We start from the raw sequence: 24,700 nt of genomic DNA, 5'->3' as shown, positions 1-24,700 counted from the left end.
TTTGACAAATAGTCCATGAGGGAAGCAGAGCAGAGATAAAGCTTTTTAGGATGAACAGGCAGAATAGCACAGTGAGGTTGAAAGGAAGGATTGGGAGAGGGAAAGACTAAAGATTCAAGACGGAAAAACAATAGCACACAGGATATAAAGCAGAAGAGTTAAGAATAGAACAGTAACTAGGGATCTGATAAAGTACTGAAGAAAGCTAGAAAGAAGAGCTAAAGTATGAGCCCTGAAGGAACATCGATTTTCTCAAGTGAGCCCTTTTTAGTATACACATTAGCTTTATAACTATGTAACTATTTGGATATGGAAAATGAGAATTATTTCATCATCATAGTCTGGGCACAATGAAGTAAAGAAGGCATCAAAGAAAGTTTTAGTGTGAGGGGATCATGTGAACAGCCCAAAAGTCACTGAAACATACAAATACAAATCCTAGTAACGCCCTTCTTATGAGAGTGGTTTTTTCGTTTGTATTTCTAAAAAGGCTAAAAAGTTGTGGCTCAAAAGATTAAGTAATCCACTTTAAGACATGTTGTGTGGCTGGGCGTGGTGGCTCACATCTGTAATCCCAGCACTTTGGGAGGCCAAGGTGGGTGGATCATGAGGTCAGGAGTTCAAGACCAGCTGGCCAATATGGTGAAGCCCCGTCTCTACTAAAAATACAAAAGAAAAAAAAAAGTTGGGTGTGGTGGCACGTGCCTAAGAAATGAGTAATAGGGCCAGCATCAAGAGCCTAGGAGGATCAATGAGTTACAGGACACAGCAAACACATGCAGGCCAGAGGCACTCTGCTTAATTCCAGGTTCCACGGAGAAACTAGTTAAGCAGGAAAAATTGTTGTACTCCATAACTCCTCTCCCCGTTCTACATATAGCTAAAACCTAAGAAGAACCCAAAATAGTCTCAGTGCCCCTCAAAAACTCCCAGCTCACTTCTTTTCAGCCCAATGTCCATGTGCCTAAAACAACTTCAGCTTCACAGTCCATTTCTCAAAAGTCTGCTTTTGCCAAGGTCTCTAATCCACAATGACTCCATGACAGTAGAGTCCAGGAAGCAAAAATATATGGCTGGGGTATAAAAAATAAAATAATGAGAATGCCACCCACTCTACTATCATTTCTACTTCAGGGACAGCAGGATGAAAATCTCTTTATCCCGTGAACCAGACAAGATGATAAATTCAGATCTTAAAATTCCAGAGAGAAAGAATAAATGTAATTGAAATAGAAATCCTTCAAACAACAAACCAAAGTATTTACAAGTACTTAATATATAAAAGAAACCCTCAATCATGCAAGTCATTATTTTTTCCAATACACTGAACACATTTCCTAAATGATCTGAATAGAAAAGTAAACTGCATTATGATTAAATGGAAATTGGAACTCAAATATCATTAGTAAGTAACCCATATACGGACAACCACTGATATAAAAGTGAAAAAAAGCATACTTAAATCTTCAAAAGGGAATGGCAAGTTATGCCTTATCTACTGATATTCAAATATAGCTTTAAAGTTTAAAAACAAGTGCTGCATTTTTTTTTTACTTAGAAAACAACCGTTCTTCCTCCATTATTATTAGTGATCATTTCACAAAAAAGTACTTTGTTGCCCTTTCCCAAAAGTTGTACAGTAGCAATGGGTAGAAATTTTATACTGTAATTTTTTATACTAGGCTTTCAAAGACACATTATCGACACTGTTGCTATTAAGTTATAAATAATAGTTTTAAACGCTATAAATGGGCTAAACAAGATTAAACAGGGTTCAAAGTAAGAAACATTAGCGGCAAACTCTTCTGCTATTAACTAAAAGATTATTCTTATAAAGCAGGAGTGGCAAATAGGTTCTGTCTTGCATACCAACTCTCAATAACTGTTTTACTTCTTGAAGCAATATATTAAAAATTCTGGGTTAGGATTAGATAGATGCTATAAAAAAATGGCTGTGTTGAGAATTCTGATACATATTTACCATTCCTGTCATTGAGTGTCACAATCAATACTGATTTCAATTATTAGCATCTGAGTTCTAAATATTTTGTTACAAGGTAGGCAAGATTTTAAATACAGTTTGATTTTTTTCACTCTTCAGTGTGAGTACCTACACTTAACATCTGAAATCTATTCAAATTTCCACAAATGACCAATTGTATACCTGGCATGCCAGTAGCAAGACCCTGACCAAAAGCCAATGTTGGATTTGCTGCTGCAGCTGCCGCAAGTGATTCTGCTTGCTGCCCTTGCTGACCCTGATTGGGAGTAAGAGGACGCTGACCTGCTCCAGCACGGAGAACCTACAAAGGTAAAATGATTTTCTTAAAATCAATATCAAATAATAGATAAGTAAATTTATCTTGGACAACTGCGTATTTATTACAAACAGCCTTTGGATATTTTTTAAACATTTACATGCAAGGAAATGTAGATTTAGCATGAAAAATCACAAAATACATTAACATCAAAAACACAATCACTAGCTCTTAACAGCTAGAACAATCTATAAAGCAACATGGAGGTTACAGAAAATCTTTGGTTAAAAACTATTTCTAATATTTGTGCTCTTTAACAAGGTAGTTTAAAAAAAAAAAATGAGCTTTTATTATTCTCAATAACAGAGAAGACTCCAGCCTGACATCTACTGGAACTGAGTCCACACTGTGGAAGGCACAAGCTGTGGCAGGGCCTGGAAGACACGCCTTAGAGATTCCCTCAGTCCCGCCACCTTGTGGAAGATATTTCAAAAGAATGAATGGTAAACTCATGTGACCAGCAGGGAGGACAACATCGAAGAAACTTTCCTGCCTAAAATCAGCCTCTGTCCAGAGCTAGTACATGGAAGGAGATACTTCTCCTGGGGTCACATCTTCACTGGAAGGCAGGTGGGAGCTCACTGCTGTGACCCACATATCCTCCTCGCTCGGCGTCTCTATTCTGGTACTTTATCCGACCGACTGCATATTCCTCTGTTCCTTGGCTACAGTGTTGAATTCTTGAGAAGAGAATGTTGAACAAGTCAAGTCCTTGTCACCCTTAGTCAGAACTCTCATTTGACTTGGAAGATTTGTACTTCCATTTTTTTCTTCTTTTTCTTTTCTTTCTTCCTTTTCTTTCCTCTTCTTTTTCTTGTGTTTCTCTTTACTTCAGAGGAACTGGAGCTGCTCCCATCTTCATCCAAGATAGAATCCTCCAATAACTGTTTTAACTGCTGTATCCTTATATCCTTTTCATGTCTTTTATTGCCTCACATGCTGCCATATATGGGATCTTCATGTGCTACTCTGAACTGCTCTTTCAGTTACCTTTGATAAATAAAGGGCATTGTTTGTCGCCCATTTGGTGACCATACCGTTTGCAACGCCAACCCAAGCATCCTTTAATCTTGTTGCTTTAGGAATGAATTTTCCATCACCAAGAAATTATGAAGCAATCCAATGAAAAGTAAGTGCTTAACTTTGACTTCTTTCCCCAGTGGCATCCAAAGTCCTTTAGTTGGTGTGTGAGCCAGAAATTCCCTGGCATGCTCATTGCCTGGTACATCTGGTATGCAGTCTTCTGGCTTAGTGTCATCTTCCTTGATAAGCCCAGGAGGAGGTTTTTTCATAAAAGGACTCCAGGTGCATGAGCTGCATCATGCTGCTTTTGCTCCCGGCGCCACTGCCCTGCAACTTGCCTGGGAGGTGGCCAAAATCCTGGCCTCCGCTACTTGATCCCCGCCTCCCTGTGGCTGGTCCCACGTCAATGCACGGAGCCCCAGAGCTTAGCGCCGTCAGGCCCATGGCTGACAGTTGGTAGTTTTTTTTTTTTTTTTTCCCCAAAGATTTGTTTGGGAGTAGGAGGAATGGCAAAATCTTAAGACTTTAAAATTAGATTTTTTTCTGAGACGAAGTCTCGCTCTATCACACAGGCTGGAGTGCAATGGCATGATCTCAGCTCACTGCAACCTCTACCTCCTGGATTCAAGTGCTTCTCCCACCTCAGCCTCCCCAGTAGCTAGGACAACAGGCGCACGCCACCACGCCTGGCTAAGTTTTTGTATTTTTAGTAGAGACGGGGTTTCACCATTTTGGCCAGGCTGGTCTCTAACTCCTGACCTCAAGTGATCCACTGCACCCGGCCTAAAATTAGATTTTATTAAAATTATTTTCTAGGCTGGGCGCAGTGGCTCACACCTGTAATCCCAGCACTTTGGGAGGCCAAGGCAGGTGGATCACCTGAGGTCGGGAGTTCAAGACCAGCCTGACCAACATGGAGAAACCCTGTTCTCTACTAAAAATACAAAATTAGCCAGGCATGATGGCACGTGCCTGTCATCCCAGCTACTTGGGAGGCTGAGGCAAGAGAATTGCTGCTGGGAGGCAGAGGTTGTGGTGAGCTGAGATCACTCCATTGCACTCCAGTCTGGGCAACAAGAGCAAAACTCCATCTCAAACAAAACAAAACAAAACAAAACAGAACAAAAAAACACTAAGGCTGAAAAAGGAAATACGGAAAGATTCGGCAAATAAATTCGCATTTGTTACGAGACTGATGCAGACCAAACCAAGTTTTCAGGATTCAGAAGCCTTAATAAGAGTAAAATCTGCTTTTAAACATAATATTTTAAAAAGAACACAGGATTATATATCAAAACAAGGTGAAAACTTAGTCTGGTCAAGGTTTACTATTCCGCAATACATAGCTGTTGTAGCAATCATACACAAGCATGATAAATTTAATCATTAATTTTAAACAACTCAGGACAAGTGGGAGTCGTAAGTCCTTCTCTGTAAGTAAGCATCAAACACAGGTGTGTATATTTTAAGCTAATGTGACATTACATTTGTCCAAAGATACAGATTACAAAATAATTTATTAAACAATGAAGTGATATGATGTCAAAGGACTGAGCCAAAAACAGCTTCAACAGAGCATCTATGTAGAATCAAAATATATTACCCGAGAGCGGTGGCTCATGCCTATAATCCCGGCACTTTGAGAGGTCGAGGTGGGTGGATTACTTGAGGCCAGGAGTTCAAGACCAGCCTGGCCAACATGGTGAAACCCCGTCTCTAATAAAAATAGAAAAAATTAGCTGGGTGTGGTGGTGCACACCTGCAATCCCAGCTACTTGGAAGACTGAGGTATAAGAGTCACTTGAACCTGGGGTGGAAGTTGCAGTGAGCCAAGATCGTGCCACTACACTCCAGCCTAGGTGACAGAGTAAGACTTCTCAAAAAAAAAAAATAAATAAATAAAATAAAAAATAAAATATATTAAAGGAAATTCAGAATAAAGGTTAACTGCCAAGTAAGCAATACCATGGTGCTTCTTCGGTATAAATACAATGAATGTGACAGTCAGAATTCTGTTATTTATTATAGTGTTTTTAGATTTATCAAGTTAGTTCTTTTGAAAAAAGCTGAAATTTTAAAGATATAAACATCTTTCTTTTTCCAGAAATTAAAGCTAAACTTTAGTGAAAATATTTTATCATTTCTTGCTTAAAAATAAAAAATACCTACTAATCCCTTTTTACTGGTCAGAAACACATTAACATTTAAAATTGTAATTTAAATACCTGGAAAAATATGAAGGAATAATTATTTTGATAGGAACATTATTAACACACTAACATGAAGTGATGAAAAGAAATTTAGAAACTGCTAGAGATTTCAAGATCGCAAAATAACAGAAACACAGAAACTGAATATAACCAAATCTTTTAAATTCATATAATACTGATTAGGAAAAAAAAATCCCATGCATAAATACTTGCGTATCAACTGTATGCCAGGAGTCGTGTTACACAGTGAGGAAACATAAGTCGAAAAACACAAATCTTAAACATTAGGAGCTCAAAGAATTTCAAAGAATACTTGGTATTACTTAATAGAAAGAAGGCCTACCTGTTGCTGTCCAGGCTGAGCTTGTGATGCTGCTTGCTGACTGGCTGTGTTATTTGCCGCAGCTGCAGCTTGCTGCTGAAATAAGTTGGCTGGATACACCCCCCATGGAACGCCGTAATACTGAGGTGGAACCACTGCTGGACCTAAACCCCACACCCGACCCCCGGATAAAAAGTTACTAGATTTTACATAGACATGAGGTTAGCTACCTATCATCAGATTATAAAAGGGGGCAGGAAGAAGACTTAGAGAAGAACATGTCTTTATAATAAAAGACAAAGTATTGATGGGTGACAGCAATGGTCTTAAAGGGAAAAGATGAGAATCCAACCTCAAGGAATCCAACCTCAAGGCTACCAATAAACTGATAGGACACTTAACCATCTATTCAACATTTAATGAATGCCAATTTTTGGGTCTGACACTATACAGATAATATATTCAGGGAACACAGATTCCATAAAACTAAGATTTTTAAAATGCTCATTCATCGTTTCTCTCAGAGAATTTTGACTACTGAGATGGATTACAAGATACTTTTTAAATATTTTACTTTCCAATCTATAACACAAAACTGGGGAACATTCTGGTACCAAGCATGCTACAATGGTATTTGAGTTGAAAACCTTAAATTTTAAAATATTTTTCATATTTCACAGTCACGATTCTCACAGAACAACTGCAAATTATAAGAAAACAAATGAGACATCAGCATTTATGTGGTTAGGAAAATGAAACTGAGTCAAGACAAGAAAGCACTAGATAACATAAGCAGAAAGAAAAATGGAAGGCAAACTAGGAAAATAAGAATAAATTGTTCCTGCTCTAGTCTACTTTATTCAAGATAATATTTGATTCCTGGAAAGTAAATAGTTTTATGCACAATAAGCTTCACCATTAAAGTAATGAATAAAATGTCATGATTCCTGACTTACATAACAAACATGTCCTAAAATGTTATCAGTGGAATTTTAGGACATCTTTATTTGTATTAATGTATTTTTAAAAGTCAAACTCTCGGTTTCACGTTGCATTCAAAGGGGAAAAAAGCCCAGTATATTTGACTGAATCACTAAAATAAAAAGCTTTTATTTCTACAGATAGCCAGGTAAGCTGAACCTGAAAGGAGGACTATTAAAACACTGAATAGAGTTTACCAAAAAAAGGGTACATTGTAAAAATAAAACAATAAAAAGATACATTGTAAAAATAATAAAAAGGGTACACCGTAAAAATAAAACAATGAAAAGGATACATCGTAAAAATAAAATAAAAAGGACACATTGTAAAAATGAAAGGATATGTTATAAAAAATATAAGTTTTGTAAACTCTATTCATAACATCTACCTAGAAACTCATCCAACCTAGCCAGGAGCCTGAATTTATTAACATGCTGAAATTACTATATTTTGGATATGTTGGGACAAATTAAAGAGTATTATTGAAATTAATTTTATTGCTTTTTACTTTTATATTGTGACTACTACAAAATCTTAAACTACGTTTTCTGGCTCACATTGTATTTCTACTGGACAATGCTGGTCCTAGAAAACTTAAGTCCAAAATACATAGAATGCTTATACACAAACTAAATGACCTCTTCAAGTTACTTCTATCAGACCCACAGTTTAGTGGTTCTCTGTATTATACCAACACTTTACATAGTAACATCCAGTTAAATGGCACCAGAAAAGCTCACATCCTTATAGAATCACATCCAAGTCCACACCAAAAGCTAATGACAGCTTAGTTTCATTGTGGTAGCTAAGATATCAAATATAAATCTGAAATTTCTTCCCCGTTTTTTAAAACAAGATCTTGACTTTAAAAATCAGTCTTGGCCGGGCGTGGTGGCTCACGCCTGTAATCCCAGCACTTTGGGAGGCCGAGGCAGGCGGATCACAAGGTCAGGAAATGGAGACCATCCTGGCTAACACAGTGAAATCCCGTCTCTACGAAAAATACAAAAAATTAGCCAGGCGTGGTGGTGGGCGCCTGTAGTCCCAGCTACTCGGGAGGCTGAGGCAGGAGAATGGCGTGAACCCGGGAGGCGGAGCTTGCAGTGAGCCGAGATCGTGCCACTGCACTCCAGCCTGGGCAACAGAGCGAGACTCTGTCTCAAAAAAAAAAAAAAAAAAGTCAGTCTCCTAGGAAAATACTGACTGTCAGAAGTGGGTTTCAAACTGATTAGTGACAATATTTCAGTCAAGATATCGCTCAAAGCCCCCCCCAGAAAAAACAGGGACAGCCTCAAGTTTTGAAAGTCAGCCCATTAGCAGACTCATTCCAATAAACAAAATTCTAAGGCAGACATCAACCTATTCTTGCCTGTATAATCAATATAAACAATGCCTCAGACTAACTCATTTCTGTCTTTGTAGCCACCTCAACCTAAAACGAACTCTTCCCAAGAACCCCAACTAAGATCAGCAAATTGCTTTGTTCAAATAAGACTGTGCCTGATCAGCACACAACTTTTCCTTACTTATACAGACAATAAATACAGCTTTTTTGTTGTTGTTTTCATTTTTAGACAGTCTCACTCTGTCACCCAGGCCAGGCGCTTCGGCATCCCAAAGAGCTAGGATTACAGGTGTGAGCCACTGCACCTGGCCAGCTTTGGCTTTTATTTCAGATTCTGGGTGGTAGTCTCAGGCTGGGCAGTTTTTAGTACGTTCTTTCCAACTTGATCCAAACTTTTTGTCCCCCACCTTGTTTGTACATTTTAGCATTGCTCAAGAAATTTTAGATACATATTTTCTCAGAATTACTGTATCTGTTTATCTTACTCTATTCTATCCCTGACCTGTGTATGCAGGTCACCTACCTCTATTTTATTTTCTGAGAAGTAATTTTACTTTGCATTGTCTCTGCGGGTAATGGGGTTTGTCATTAAAATGGAGATTCATGGTTGACAATAGATTTCTAAAACTATAAAGCTGAAATGTAAGCCAATTACGTATATGAGGAAAAGTTATTGCTTAAGCTTTTCCCTGTAGCATTACAGTTGAAAAATACTACTAACTTCCTGGAAACTTTAGTTCATTCTGGATAATGTTTCAGTTTTTCTTAGGAATTTCAAATTGCCCAAATAGAGAAAAATAAAGCTTACACCCAAAACTAAATACATTAAAAAGCAACCATAATAAAGATGAACAAATAGTATGTTACCTGCTAATGTAGCTGCTGCAGCCAATCCTGCTGCAGTATACGGATCGGTCCCTGGAGGAGCAGCACTAATAATGTATGGATTTGGCACAAATGCAGCTGGAGCAAGGCCTGCTGAGAATACACCAGCTATATTTTAAAAGGGGAGAAATAATAAACAACAATGTAAAGTATGATTTTTTTCATTAGATAAAAACATTTCTACTCTGAATCTGGGGTGGTATGGGGGTGGGGAGGAGAGTGTGCATAATGGTTCCAATTTTTACTAAGTGACCTTGGGCATGTACCGCTAACTCTAAATTAGTTTTCATTTAAGAAACAGCTGTTTTGCAGAATTGCTGTGAGAATTAAATGTAATACCGATTATGACATAACTGTACTGTCTCGAGGTATGTTATAGAAAATAAAAATATAAATTCAAAAATAAATGACTGCACAGTATGTATTAGCACGAGACTGGCATAAAATAAATGTGAGAGCCAGAACTGCTACTGGTAAATAGTAGTTTTTCACTCAATATTATAAAGTCACATTATGAGCTAGGGATTCAGTGAGGCAGGAATATACAATTTGCCCTCACAAAGCACTCCATCTGGTGAGAAAAACAGGTATATTAAGAAATACAATATAGCATATTAAGTGCTCTGGGCACAGAGAGGAGGAACATCTAATAAACTTTGGAAGGGGTGAGTAAAATGAATGAGGTATAGTGTAAGATAAAATAAAACTGGAGGTATAACCATCATGAAGACCAAGGAAGAGCTTCCTGGTTCATGCTAAGTAGTTTGGACTTTACCCTCCAGTCAATAGGGAAACAAGAAAGAGCTTAAAGGCCAGTTACACTCACTTCTGAGTAACATATGTCCATATGAATTTAGTAAAGGCTGAAAAAGACCTAAAAATATACATTTGCAGTACTCATTAAAGAGAGAAGAAACTCTCAGATGTTGAGGAATCACTGTACAGGTCTTTCAACCATAGCTACTGGAAAAAATTACTTCACGAGACCCTGTCTCAAAAATAAATAAAAAATAATAGGCCGGGCATGGTGGCTCATGCATGTAATCCCAGCACTTTGGGAGGCCGAGGCAGGTGGAATACCTGAGGTCAGGAGTTCAAGACCAGCCTGGCCAACATGGTGAAACCCTGTCTCTGCTAAAAATACAAAAAAATTAGCTGGGAGTGGTGGCAAACGCTGGTAATCCCAGCTAGTCAGGAGACTGAGGTTGGAGTGAGCCAAGATAGCGCCACTGCACTCCAGCCTGGGCAAGAGGGCGAGACTCCGTCTCAAAATAATAACAATAACAACAATAATAATAATGATAATAGTAATATTTTTAAAAAGCATTCAAAAGGAAAATATATCTTACTAGGCCTTAAAATCAAAATTCAGGTTCCTGAAGGGTGGCACACCCAGGGAGGGCATGGAAGCTCCGCACCCCTTCCTCCATGCCTCACCCTACCCAGCAGCTCTGCACACCTGTATCCTTAACAGTATCTTTCATAATAAACCAGTAAAAGTAAGTGTTCTATGAGGCACTCCAGCAAATCAAACCCAAAGAGGGGCTTGTGGGAACTCCAACTTGAAGCCAGTCGGTCAGAAGTTCTGGAGGCCCAGACTTGTGACCAGTGTGTGTTGGGGGTGGAAAGCAGTCCTGAAGACTGAGGCCTCAACTTCTGGGATCCGACATTGTCTCTGGGTAGACAGTGTTGGAACTGAATTAGAGGACACCCAGCTGGTGTCTCCTGCTTGCTGTGTGGAGAAAACCGCCCACACATTTGGTCACAGAAGTAGTCTGTGTTGTCATGGCATGAGAGTAGAGGAAAAACAAGGTTTTAGGCCAGGCATAGTGGCTCATGCCTGTGATCCCAGGACTTTGGGAGGCCAAGGTAGGCGGATCACTTGAGGCCAGGAGTTCAAGACCGTCTCTGCTAAAAATATAAAAATTAGCTGGGTGTGGTAGCACATGCCTGTAATCCCAGCTACTCGGGAGGCTGAGGCATGAGAATTGCTTGAACCCAGGAGGTGGAGGTTGCAGTGAGCCAAGATCACACCACTGCAGTCCAGCCTAGGCAACAGAGTAAGACTCTGTCTCCTAAATAAATAACAACAACATGGTTTTAGAGAGTTTTCCCTATACACAATCATTTTTTATAGCCTATTTAATTTTAAAAAATACAAGCCTCAACACTGATTTCTTGTCTAGGCACAACACAGCCATTTAAGAAATCTGCTTTTATCTATGAAAAGCGTCAAACTCGGTAAATTATTTGAAGAGATTTATTCTGAGCCAAATATAAGGGCCATAGGTACATTTTAAAATTTTCTGGTTGATAAATTGGTTGAGTTTATCTAAAGACCTGGGATCAATAGAAAGGAAATGCTTGGGTTGCGATAAGAGGTTGTGGAAACAACAGTTTTATCATACAGATGAATCCTCCAGATAGCAGGCTTCAGAGAGAATAGACTCTGTTCCTTAACAGACTTAAGGTCTGCGTTGATGTTAATGCTGGAGAGGTATAATGAAGCATGTCCAACCCCTACTTCCCATCACAGCCTGAACCAGTCCTTCAGGTTAATTTTTTTTTTTTTTTTTTTTTTTGAGACGGAGTTTCGCTCTTGTTGCCCAGGTTGGAGTACAGTAGCACGATCTTGGCTCACCACAACCTCCGCCTCCCGGGTTCCAGTGATTCTCCTGCCTCAGCCTCCCAAGTAGCTGGGATTACAGGCATGCGCTGCCACGCCTGGCTAATTTTATATTTTTAGTAGAGACGGGGTTTCTCCATGTTGGTCAGGCTGGTTGTGAACTCCCGACCTCAGGTGATCCGCCCGCCTTGGCCTCCCAAAGTGCTGGGATTACAGGCGTGAGCCATAGCACCCGGCCTCAAGTTAAATTTTAAGAGCACCGTGGCCAAGGAAGAAGTCCATTCAGATGGTTGCTGGGGGCCTTAGAATTTTATTTTGGTTTATACTTTCTGTGAAGAAAATATGAATTAAACTATGAGTTCAATAAAATCCTTTCATTTTAAAGCCATTCGTTGAGTCCTATTTTTAGCTATGCCCTAGGTCAAAAAGGTTACAAGATTCCACTCAGGTTAGTGAAAGGAAAATAAATCTCCCAAAAATCACCAAGCCAAAAAGAAAAGTTAAGCTGGGAACTGCACTGGGCAAATCCTGCCTCCCATTCTATTCCTAAATAAGATAGCTAGAAAGATTGAAAGAGAAAAAAAAAAAAAAAAAAAAAAGCTACGTATCTGCCTTACAGCTTGCCCTCAAGGAAATTCCTTATGGACAAAGGACAGGCAGAGCTCAAAGTCATCCCTCTGCTCACATGAGAAAAAAGCGTATCTGATTTCTTCACTAAGCCAGACTAACACACAACTGATTATTCCTGTGAATTGTGCATTCAGTGAAAAGCTAATCAGAAACTCAAAAGAATGCAATCATTTGTCTCTTATTTACCTATGACCTGGTAGCCCCCTCCCAGCTTCCAGTTGTCCCATATTTCCGGACCAAACCAATGTACATCTTATGCATATTGACTGATATCTCAAGTCTTCTTAAAATGTATAAAACTAAGTTGTGCCCCAACCACCTTGGGCACATGTTGTCAGGACTTCCTGAGGCTGCGACATGGGCATGTCCTTAAACTTGGCAAAATAAACTTTCTAAACTGATTGAGACCTGTCTCGGTTGTCTTTTGGTTTGCAACTTCATCTATCATGAATTATCTTTATCACAAAAGTAGAAAACAATGTATTAGGGTTCCTAAAGTGAAAATCCTCATGTAACCTTTCCTGATATGTATACATACTTTTAAATGCATACATACTCATTCATTTTGTATTCTAATCTATAACTGTACTTTAATACACTTTTTCACCTACCAATTAATCATAAATCTCTGTCTACAGATACAAACCTAGCTCATCCTTTTTTTTTTTTTTGAGACAAGGTCTTGCTCTGTTGCCCAGGCTTGGGGTGCAGTGGCATGATCATGGCTAATTTCAGCCTTCACCTCCCAGGCTCAAGTGATCCTCCCACCTCAGCCTCCTGAGTAGCTGGGACTACAGGTACGCACTACCATACCTGGCTGATTTTTGTAGAGACAGGGTTTTGCCTATTGCTTAGGCTGGTCTCAAACTCCTGGGCTCAAGCAATCCACCCAACTTGACCTCCCCACAGTGCTGGGATTACAGGCGTGAGCCACTGTGCCCAGCCACTCGTTCTTTTTAATGGCTACATAATATGTAGTCTTCTGTATAGAAGGAACATGATATAATCAATCTACTACTTTTATATATTTAGATGGTTCATAATCTTTTGCTATAAATAAATAATGCTATTATTCTCTTTAGATACACAGGTCTGTACATTACTATATCCTTAAAAAAAATTTACTTCAACAGACAAAAACATAAATTCTCTTTTTAAGAGACAATGTCTCACTATATTGCAGAGTTCAGGCTGGTCTCGACCTCCTAGGCTCAACTGATGTTCCCGCCTCAACCTCCAGTAGCGGAGAATAAAGGCAGGTGCCAACACACCTGACTTTTCTGTTTCTGTCATATAAATTCTTGATCCACATTTCTAGATTATTTTCCAGGAAAACTGTACCAGTTTACATTCCAAAAGTATGAGTGCCACTTACACTCCTGCCAAAACAGGACATTATCAAACATTCTGAAGACTCGCCAACCTAATAGGTAAATTAAAAATTTTAAAAAAGTTTTGTTTTAATCCATGGTTGTTTGGCTATCAACAAGGAAATTGTAACAAATCTTTTATGCTTTTGTTTTTCTCATTAAAAATTTCAATCCATTAGGAATGAGACCCAATAACCGCCCCCACCCCCCAAGTTATTTTCCAAATAATCATTCTTTTGGCATTGATTTGAAATTCATCTCATCACTCTACCCTAAACAAGCATGCATGCACACATGGATCTATTTCAAAGTAATCTTGTTCAATGATCTACTCATACATTTTGAGTCCAGTACCACACTATTTTAATTGTCATAATAATTGTTTTAAAAAACTGAAACTGTGCTCCAAAAAGTTAAAGAAAGCAGTAACTAATGAAAATTCTTGAGTTTGCAGGATGGCAGATATGAAAAGAAAGAATCTGCAGAAAGAAATGCAGAAACTGTTCAAATTTGCAGAAAGAAATGCAGAAACTCTCTGTTTATAAGATAACAAAACTGGCTGAAATCGGTTAAAACCAATATGGACTGCAGTCTGTGCAGAACAAGCTTGCTGACATCACAGCCCAAATTTCCACCACGCTTCATACTAACTCTCCCGCAATTTGCACATGCGACCCATCAGGTGGCATGAAGAGATAGCTGTGCATGCTGAGGACTTCCCAGGCCTCCCCTTTTCTTCCACCAATTACTTAATAATCTCAAAATCCATTCCCCAAGTCCTTTCTAATAAAAATTACTCCCTTAAAGCCAGCACAGGGAGATAGACTTGAGCTGGATTCCTGTCTCCTTGTTGGTTGACCTACAAAAAAAGCTTTTCTTTTCTCAAAAACCTGGTGCCATAGCATTGGCTTCTACTGCATCAGGCAGTGAGTGCTTCTGCTCGGAAACAATATGGTTGAGCAAGCCCTCCTCCTCCGCTTTAATTTTAGTTTTCCATTAATTTTCTGGTTTTTCTGGGAGCACTGCTTGAGCCTGGGAGGTTGAGGCTGCAATTAGCCATAGGCCACTGCACTCCATGCCTGGGTGACAGAAAAGTACCATTTACTTTTCTGAGACAAACATCAAAATCAAGCTTTCAAGTTTTTTTTTTTTTTAAAGAGAAAAAAAAAACCTGCTGGGATTCTGACCAAGCGTATATTTAATACACACATTAATTTAGGGAGAACTGACATTTTTATAATGCTGAGTTTTGCCCAGAAAAATCACGTCTCCATTTATTCAAGACTTCTGGAAAAGTTTACAGTTTTCTTTACAAATGCTTTGTACATCCTTACTTACTCCCTAACTCATTCCATAGCTTTTCATTTCTCCTTTATATTTCCCATGTCTTGATTACTATAGGGAATTTCAGTGTTCTGGGCGACCATCTACGTTTTATATCCTAATTCATTTAGCGGTAGGTGATAGCCAATTATGCAGCTCACCTAGAACTATTTTTTCAATGACTTATTTACAAGACCATGAAATGGCTCCTTTTCACAGCAATCTGTTGTTTTACGACTTCTGATAATCTCTGATGGCTCACACCCTTTATCTCTTAAGGTTCTGAAAATACCCTTACATTCTTTGCACAACTTTAAAGTTCCCTTCCATAACTTAGAACTCTGCGACATGTTTTCTGGCTGATCCTTCTTCTTTGTACTGTCATTTTTGTTTGAAACATTATCTTGCATGAGAGTTTCTCTTGCACTCACTTGTTCATTATGTGGTATCAGAATTATTGCCTAAACTACATACTATAGGGTCAAATCTCAAAACCAGGTCTTTTATTAGTAGCTGGGGGAGCTCTTACATGGTTACTATAACTCAACCCCCAAAGCCTGAACTGTATAGGCCCCTTTTTGTTTGTTTATTCCTCTTCTAGCCATCTGTAGGTCACCTGGCTTTATTCCCAATTTACCCCCCTATGGATTCTCCCTCAACTCCTTGTACTCTAGGAACTCTCCAATCAACTACATAACCCTGTCTTTTTGTTTTCATTCTATCCTATCTATTATTTCTGTCTGGCCAAGTACATGGGTTAAGCCTGCGTCTTACCTATTTTTGTACAAACTAGCTAAGAATAGTTTTAATATTTTTAAATGGTTCAAAAAAATAAAATTCAAACACATGAAAATTATTTGAAATTCCTATTTCAGCACCCATAAGTAAAGTTTTACTGGAACATAGCAATATTTATGCATCATCTAATAACCATTTTCATGCTTTACCAGCACAGTGGAGTGGTCGTGATCGAACCCATATGGGATGCAAAGCTTTAAATAGTCAACAGCCCTTTGTACAGAAGACATCTGTCAACTCGCACTCTAAAAATTTTCCACATATAGTCACTGTGCATTTAAAATGTGACTAGTTTGAGATCAGCTATATTCAAAGCTGACTTGAGATCAGCTATATTTCAAAAACAATATAAAGAAAAGAATGCAAAAATTCTCATTAGTAAGTTCCATATTGACTACATTTTGCAATATTTTGGATATGAGCTAAATAAAATATTCAAATTACTTTCACCTATTTTTTAATTTTTAAAAATGTGATTACTAAATAACCGCAAATTATATGGTACATATTATACATATTTCTGTCGACTAGTCCTTTTTTTTTTTTTTTTTTTTTTTTTTTGAGACGGAGTCTCGCTCTGTCGCCCAGGCTGGAGTGCAGTGGCGCGATCTCGGCTCACTGCAAGCTCCGCCTCCCGGGTTCACGCCATTCTCCTGCCTCAGCCTCCCGAGTAGCTGGGACTACAGGCGCCCGCTACCACGCCCGGCTAATTTTTTGTATTTTTAGTAGAGACGGGGTTTCACCGTGTTAGCCAGGATGGTCTCGATCTCCTGACCTCGTGATCCGCCCGCCTCGGCCTCCCAAAGTGCTGGGATTACAGGCGTGAGCCACCGCGCCCGGCCGACTAGTCCTTTTCTAAATGAGCTATTGGCCAGCTAAGAGGTGACCAGGCAAACTTGGATAAAAAAGATTGTCAACAATGAATTTGCTTAACTGTGGAATTGAGTTAAAATGTGGGGTCAATTTTGATACACTATGCTTTCTAGGTTTTCAAATTTATTTATATTAGGTTTCTCACACACGAAAGTTCTGCCACATCTTTAAAGATTACATAAGTCCAATATTATTAAAATACTCTAAGGCATTAAAATAAGAAAGAAATGGCTGGGCGCAGTGGCTCATGTCTATAATCCCAGCACTTTGGGAGGCTGAGTCAGGTGGATTACTTGAGCCCAGGAGTTCGAGACCAGCCTGGACAATAGGGTGAATCCCCGTCTCTACAAAAAATTCACTGGGCATCATGGCTCGAGCCTATAGTCCCAAGCTACGTGGGAGGCTGAGATGAAAGGATTGCTTCAGCCTGGGAAGCTGAGGCTGTACCACTGCACTCCAGTCTGGGTGACAGAGTAAGACCCTGTCTTTGGAAAAAAAAAAAAAAAAAAAAAGACCTATCTAAAATTATTTTTGTGAAGCAAGAATGCTGACACTAAAAAACGTGAAAAAACTGCAGATACACAGAGACTAATTTCACCTAACTATATAGATGCAAAAATCCTAAATGAAATACTAGCAAATTGAAAGAGTATGTTAAAAGAAATAATTGTTATATACAAGTCTTTTTTATTCCAAGAATGGGAAGATGATTCAACTATTTTAAAATATCATTCATGAAATCTGATATATGGTACTCGAGTTTTCATAGATAACACTTTAAAGCTACAATGAAAGACAGGAAGAAAGCCATTTACAATAACAAAACATAAAATACATAAAATAAACTTAGAATGAAATATGAGAAACCCTATGAGAAAAATTTTAAAGCAACTCAAATGACACTACAGTAAACTTGAACAAAAATAAAGACACATCACACCCTGGACAAGAATACTTGATGTCAGCAGGGCACGGTGGCTCATGCCTGTAATCCCAGCACTTTGGGAGGCTGAGGTGGGTGGATCACTTGAGCTCAGGACCAGCCTGGGCAACATGGTGAAACCCTGTCTCTACAAAAAATTAGCCAGGTGTGGTGGCGTGCACCTGTGGTCCCAGCTACTCGGGAGGCTGCGGCGAGAGGATCACTTGAGCCTGGGAGGCAGCAGTTGCAGTGAGCCAAGACTGCACCACTGCACTCCAGCCTGGGTCAAACAACAAGACCTCCTTGTCAAAGAAACAACAACAAAAACAATAACAACAAAAAAAACCTGATGCTTGATGGCATAAAGATGTCAAATTTCCCTAAGTAAATTACAACATTTAATCCTATCTTCTGGAAGTAGATAAGCTAATTTTGAAGTTCATACAAAAAAGCAAATAAGCAAGAACCAAAAACTTAAAACTCCAAAAAAGAAGAGTAATAGATGTATTAGCCTGCCAAATATTATAACATAAAGCCTCAAGAAATAAAAACCGTTGTGCTGTCCATGAATAGACAGGTAGCAGTACATTTCTAACATAAGAGGACAAACGAGGGATAAAGGGGGTAGGGAAAAAAGGAAAGAGAGGCAAAAAGAGGAAAGAAACGGGGCCAGAGTACATGCTGCGACTGGCACTCACCTATAAATGTGGACTTTTTTTTTTTTTTCTTGAGCGGAGTCTCTCTCTGTCACCCAGGCTGGAGTGCAGTGGTGCAATCTTGCTTCACTGCAGTCTCCGTCTCCCAGGTTCAAGCGATTCTCTGCCTCAGACACCCAAGTAGACGGGATTACAGACCCCCACTGCTAAGCCCAGCTAATTTTTGTATTTTTGTAGAGACGGGGTTTCACCATGTCGGCCAGGATGGTCTCAAACTCCTGACCTCAGGTGATCCACCTGCCTCAGCCTCCCAAAGTGCTGGGATTTCAGGATGGCGCCACTGTGCAGCCTGACATTTTTGATGAAAACAAAAAATAGGCCAGACGCGGTGGCTCACACCTGCAATCCCAGCACTTTGGGAGGCCGAGGGGGGGCTGATCACCTGAGATCTGGAGCTCAAGACCAGCCTGGCCAACATGGTAAAACCCCCGTCTCTACTAAAAATACAAAAATTAGCCAGATGTGGTGGCAGACGCCTGTGATCCCAGCTACTCAGAAGGCTGAGGCAGGAGAATCTCTTGAACCCAGAAGGCGGAGGCTGAAGTGAGCCAAGATCGCCCCACTGTACTCCAGCCTGGGTGAGAGTGAGACTCTCTCTCCAAAATAAACAAACAAAAAAACTGAAAAATAAAAATTAGGGCTTAGGAAGCCTTATTGCACTAACACAGAACAATATGACGTTAAGGAAAGACAACCCCCTTCCATAGACTCTGATGTTAATAGTCTTCATACAAACTTAGACAAAATCAGACAGGCATAAAAATGTTTACACAAATCTACACCTGATAAAATAAAATAAAACTATACATACATACTGCATCAATATCATATTACTGTTTTTGATACTGTACTGTAATTATTTAAGTGTAGCCATTAGGGGGAACTGGGTAAAGGGTATAGGGAAGTTATTCCCATATTATTATTGTGGGATGTAGTGGGGAGACCTAGTACAGACAACATCATGTACCAAGCTTGAATTCTAGCAGATTAAAAGTCAAAGACCAAATAACTTCATGGAAAAAAATATTTTACAAAAAAATTTAAATGAACATACTGACTTGATAATGGACACAAATAAGTAAATTTGAATTTCCAAGTGTCTGACTTTCTCAACTTCACATTGGAGAAAAACTTACGTGATGACAACTTTTATCGAATTACAGATTTTTATTTAATTTAACCAGTGATGCAAATAATAATCAGAAACAATTCCCTAGTTAATAAACACCTTTGTCATACAACCTATTACTTGTTGATCTCAGATGTTTCAAAAAGTAACAAAACCTCACCTATCAGTAAACGAAAAGTGAAACATCCTAGACATTTTAACAAGACTTTGGTCAAAATGAGAACGTATGAAGACTCACCTATATGTGGCTGCTGAGCTGCTGCTAATGCATATTGCTGCTGTTGAGCTGCAGTTAACTGCTGAACTGTTAGTGCATTAGTCCTCTGAAAGAGCTATTAGGGAAAATATTTAACACAAAGATTAGTGTCAAAATCTTTCATTTCTAATCAGAAATCTGAATAAAACATTTTAAACATTTTTTTTTGGGGAGGACTTTCTCAAATACAAGGACACTTTAATCAATAAAACATTTAGTACTCAAAAACCCCTACCATTCTTTTCAATGCCACATAGCACTTCAGGCTAAACCAGTATACAGTTAAGAGGACCTTCTTAAAGAAAGAACATGCTTTTACCTGCTGCTGGGAATTGTAGTCAAAAAGGCCTACAGTAGCTCCTGAAGAGTCCATTGGTACCTGATTACCAGGATAGTCAAACTGTAAGGATTCCAGACCAACTTGTTCCATGGCATCCAGATTCTGAGTTTCAGGATTTGAAAATTCTTCAACAAGTGGTTTATTAGCTGTAGGATTAGGAAGAGGCCCCAGTCCTTCTGAGGGATTAGTATTGGGGCCCAAGCGCTCAACTACTTCAGTTGGAGAGGCTTGACGACTTCCAGGAGTACGACTACATAAAGAAAATAGAAAAGCATTATGAATAAAAGTAACAAGTCAAATGGCGAAATGGGAAAATAGAAAAATCATGAAAAACAAATGGTCATAAAACACAGTGAATAAGGCATTCTGGGTCACTATGCCACCTTATCACATTTTTTTCTATTTAATATAACTTTCCTCTTAACAGCTGGCATGATTTGAGGATTTTAAAAATATTATTAATGATTACTCCCTTCAATCTGAATAACATAAAGATATAATGCAATTTTACACATTAGAAAAACTGGCCAGTATCACAACTTAGGCTTATACTACCTGAAATCTCTGTCTCAAGTCACAGTCACAAAGAACAGTGTATTAACAGCAGGTTATTAAGTGGCAAATATGAAAAAGCTCAAAACCAAAACCCACTTACCATACTGCTGTCCTGCCCTGCCAACACATAATTTTGCCATAACATCCTGTTTAATAATACTTAAGAAAAAAATCTGGCCATAAGAGATCATAATGGTCTTATTATTTAAGGGGCCAAAATGTGGGATGCAACAGGAAAAGAGTACTGTACATGATAAGTCAAAAGGCTGACTTCTGACTTTGTCTTTTAAATATGATTTTGAGCAAGTCATGTCATCTTTCAAGCTGCAGTTTTCTTATTGAGGAGACTTAAGAGATGACCTTTTGATTCCAACTAACAAGAACAAAAGCAACTATTTATGAAAGCCCTCCGAAGACCATGCTTATTATACCAAATAGTTCAGCTGAAACCATCAGAAAGAAATCGAAATGTATGACATTTATCAAAACTTAAGTATACACAGCAAGAAAAGGATCTTTCTACATTAAAAAAAAAAAAAAAAAAAAAAAAAAGGACCTTACTACTATACGGCCTCTTTAATTTTCACAAGGAATTCATTAACACTGGACTAAATTTTAAGCACTGGCTTCTCTTTTTATTAACACCTTCATGGTCTAAACTTACATTTCTAGCCCATTATCAATCCTCATTTATAGCTTATCTTATAAATAAATGTTTTATATAGGATCCTTTCCTTTGTAAGAAAGAGTTTATTGTTCAGAGTAACTATGCATTCACAGGATATTCAAACTTGAGTACATTAAGTAAATGGCAGTAACTGTTCTACCTGGCTTTTAATGCCAGTTGCTACAGCTAACTCTTCCCAACTTCAGGTGGTCTGAATGGGAATAAATTTGCTAACATATAGAGTAGTTTACAAAGCAATTTCTTGATTACAAGAATTGTTCTCTGTAGATATGTAAGCAAACTTACACTTCACTTAAACATCAATCATTTTGTCCTTGCAAAATCAGAAGATTTCAAACTCCTTTCCCTTTAAGCCACACCTAATTTTGTACGTGAACATCCCAAAGGCTCTTTTTTCATTTGGAACATATGGAATGAAAAGATAAAACTAAAAGCATTTTCTTTAAAATCAGCCAATTTTTCTTTAAAAAATAAGTGTCCAATCGTTCTTTTACTCATTTCTGTTCTACTCCAATAATGTATATATTGATGACATATTAGTTAATGTAGAAATTAATGATGTGCTGGCATAGTGACCGTATGACCACAGCTGTTGATTGTGTTAACACATTTTAATACTGTCAAGTAGTAACTAATACTCTATCTAAAATAATTAGTAATTTAAAAGATACCTAAAAACTTAATGGAATAAAATTAGAATGCTAATAAATGTAAAGTCCACATTAATATTTCAGGGGAGAAGTATAACCTCTCACACAAAGTAACTCATATATAGCAAAAATAGAGGACATTAGGAAAAGAAGTAATGCTATCAGTGGTGCTATTTTCTTGCTATAGTTAATGGTGTATTAACACTTCAATTATAAATGTATACTCTGAAGGGTTTATCATCTACTTAATTTTACATGCATTTCCTTTACTAAAACTTAGATTAGGTAATAGTGAAGAACAAACTCGAAATAAATTTCTAAATCTGAATAACATTAAATGTATTTCTTGTTAAAAGAGGTTTACTGGTTTTGGATGCTTTTTTGCACTCAGAACAGATAGAAATGGCACTGTTTTTAAGAAGCATTGTTACTTTGCTTTTGATAATTAAAGGCAATAAATGTAAAAGTATACCACCCACCATATACCTAATACTTTTTTATGTAAGATTCCATGGTCATAAGACCTCAAAGAAACAACTCATTTTCAGATACAAGCTCCAAAGCACCTCATTATTGAAATATTACAGAAAATCAATACAAAGAAACAACTCCCTAATATGTAGATAAATGTATACTGTCTAATCTAAGACCAAAGGCTAAAGTATTCATTTAACTGCCATAAAAAGACAACAAAAGGCTACAATGTAAAAAATTATGAGCTTAAAGCTAACTTTTAGAAGTCTCTAATATGTTCCCTATTTGCTATTTGCAGGAATAATCTTAAGTATTAGCACAAACTCATATATTGTAAGAAAGATTACTGCTCCTAAGCTAATTTTGTCTCCTCTTAAAAGTTAAATGGGAGGCAGGGCATATATACTCAGAAGGAAGAAAACTCCACTGAAAGGTGCTCAAAAGCACTCCCAAGAGGGGAAAAAAAAAAATCAGAGTAAACCTACAGTTCACTAAAATTTAACAGAGAGGAAAAAGTTCAAATTTAGACTATTATATTACCAGAAAAGTAAGCACAGCTTCTAACATTACTCCTTTAACAGAATGCACTGTTTCAGAGGCTGGTTTGAAGATTATTTTTTTAAATGGTTCATAATCACAAATTTTCTTTATAGTAAAAAACTAAAATTTTGTCCAGATTAACACAAAGTTCAAAGGAAATAAACCTAAATGATGAAAATGTCTAAATCAGTCACATCAACTAATAGTAATAATCCCTAAAAAGATACGCTTTTCTTCTTGAGAAAGTTAAAATCTTACTTAAAATCTTTGCAATCGGCATCCATTCCATTTGGCAAACCTCTGCCATTTATTTTAGAATCATCATCATCTCCTTGTTTAAGATCTCTGTTTTGGTCCTCCTCAAATGGAGAAGCCTTGCCTTTTTGATCTCCTTTCTCAGGTCCATCTGTTTCAGCATCTCTAGTGCCCTGAGGAAAAAGAATCTGTTTGATTCTGAATATTTAATAGAACACAAAAAAAAGGCACCATAAGGTGACCTAACACTACACTACAGTGCATGTAAACAATAAAAGCATTGAATCTTATTTAATTTCGTAGTCAATTAATTTATCAAAGGCCAAAAAATTGCGTACAAACTAGTGATTTATAACAGAAGGGCTAAGGCAACCTTAACTATAGCGGTGCTGGAAAAGCAGTTAACACCACAAACTAGATTAAAATTTTCTTTAATTCGTAGACGATTTTGTTTAGTTACTTTCAGATCAAGCACTACCAGGAATAAGCAATTTTAATTTTACAGATTATGTTTTAAAATTAGTATGATTTGACTTTTGTAACATGGTTCAGATTATACATATTTCCAATGGTTCTATCATCTCACGTTTTTCAAGTGGCTAAGCAGAAGAATAGCAATAATAGTTACAAAATTTCTCTTAGCTATAGGAAGGGCACAGAAAAACAAATTGAATTAAAAATAAAAGTAACGTAACCAAATAACTCTCAAGCAAATATTAAATATTTCTTTATTCAAAATACTTACAAAATTTCCCTTCCTAAATCGAGAATCCAATTTATCAGCAGGAGAAGAACTTAATACATATTCTACCATGCTCACACCAAGGCCTCCACTTTCTGATCGCGGAGACAGTATTGCATTTACTTCACTGTTTCCATGAAAACCCTGTCCAGATCTTCTCTGTACCATAATAGGCTGGGACATTGAATGGTCTGTTTGGAAGAAAAAACACAATTATATACTTATAAGTTAAACAAAATGTAGTTAAACAAATTAATATACTGAAGTAAGAAAAATCAGCACATTGTTTTATTTTGAATGTTATTACTATAATCTTTATATAAAGCTCTTCATAGGACACAAACAAATGGAAGAACATTCCATGCTCATAGATAGGAATAATCAATATCATGAAAATGGCCATACTACCCAAGGTAATTTACAGATTCAATGCTATCCCCATCAAGCTACCACTGACTTTCTTCACAGAATTAGATAAAATTACTTTAAATTTCATATGGAACCAAAAAAGAGTCCGCATAGCGAAGACAATCCTAAGCAAAAAGAACAAAGTTGGAGATATCACACTACTTGATTTCAAACTATAATACAAGGCTACAGTATCCAAGACAGCATGGTACTGGTACCAAAACAGATATATAGATCAATGGAACAGAACAGAGGCCTCAGAAATAACACATCTATAGCCACCTGATCTTTGACAAACCTGAGAAAAACAAGCAATGGGGA

At 37.7% G+C, this 24,700-nt stretch overlaps 1 protein-coding gene across 50 annotated transcripts in view; it reads right to left on the bottom strand.

Annotated features, from left to right (window-relative positions):
• Nucleotides 1–24,700, bottom strand: part of PUM2 (pumilio RNA binding family member 2) — a 103,488-nt gene that overhangs the window by 39,403 nt on the left and 39,385 nt on the right. For 45 of the 50 annotated variants that reach the window (XM_063789252.1, XM_009442071.4, XM_063789260.1 and 42 more), the window contains 7 exons: nt 23,975–24,162; nt 23,233–23,402; nt 20,047–20,317; nt 19,710–19,803; nt 9,067–9,192; nt 5,895–6,037; nt 2,165–2,303 (listed from right to left, as the gene is read on the bottom strand). In XM_063789252.1, the coding sequence (XP_063645322.1) occupies nt 2,165–2,303; nt 5,895–6,037; nt 9,067–9,192; nt 19,710–19,803; nt 20,047–20,317; nt 23,233–23,402; nt 23,975–24,162 (1,131 nt within the window). The remainder of the gene's footprint in view (nt 1–2,164; nt 2,304–5,894; nt 6,038–9,066; nt 9,193–19,709; nt 19,804–20,046; nt 20,318–23,232; nt 23,403–23,974; nt 24,163–24,700) is intronic. The other 5 variants (XM_063789274.1, XM_063789272.1, XM_063789275.1 and 2 more) reach the window with 1 other exon arrangement.

This window comes from Pan troglodytes, chromosome 12, assembly GCF_028858775.2.
Source record: "Pan troglodytes isolate AG18354 chromosome 12, NHGRI_mPanTro3-v2.0_pri, whole genome shotgun sequence".
In the NCBI taxonomy this organism is placed as follows: Eukaryota; Metazoa; Chordata; class Mammalia; order Primates; family Hominidae; genus Pan; species Pan troglodytes.
Note: the sequence above shows the minus strand (reverse complement) of the source record. Positions and strands in the feature narration are given on the sequence as shown.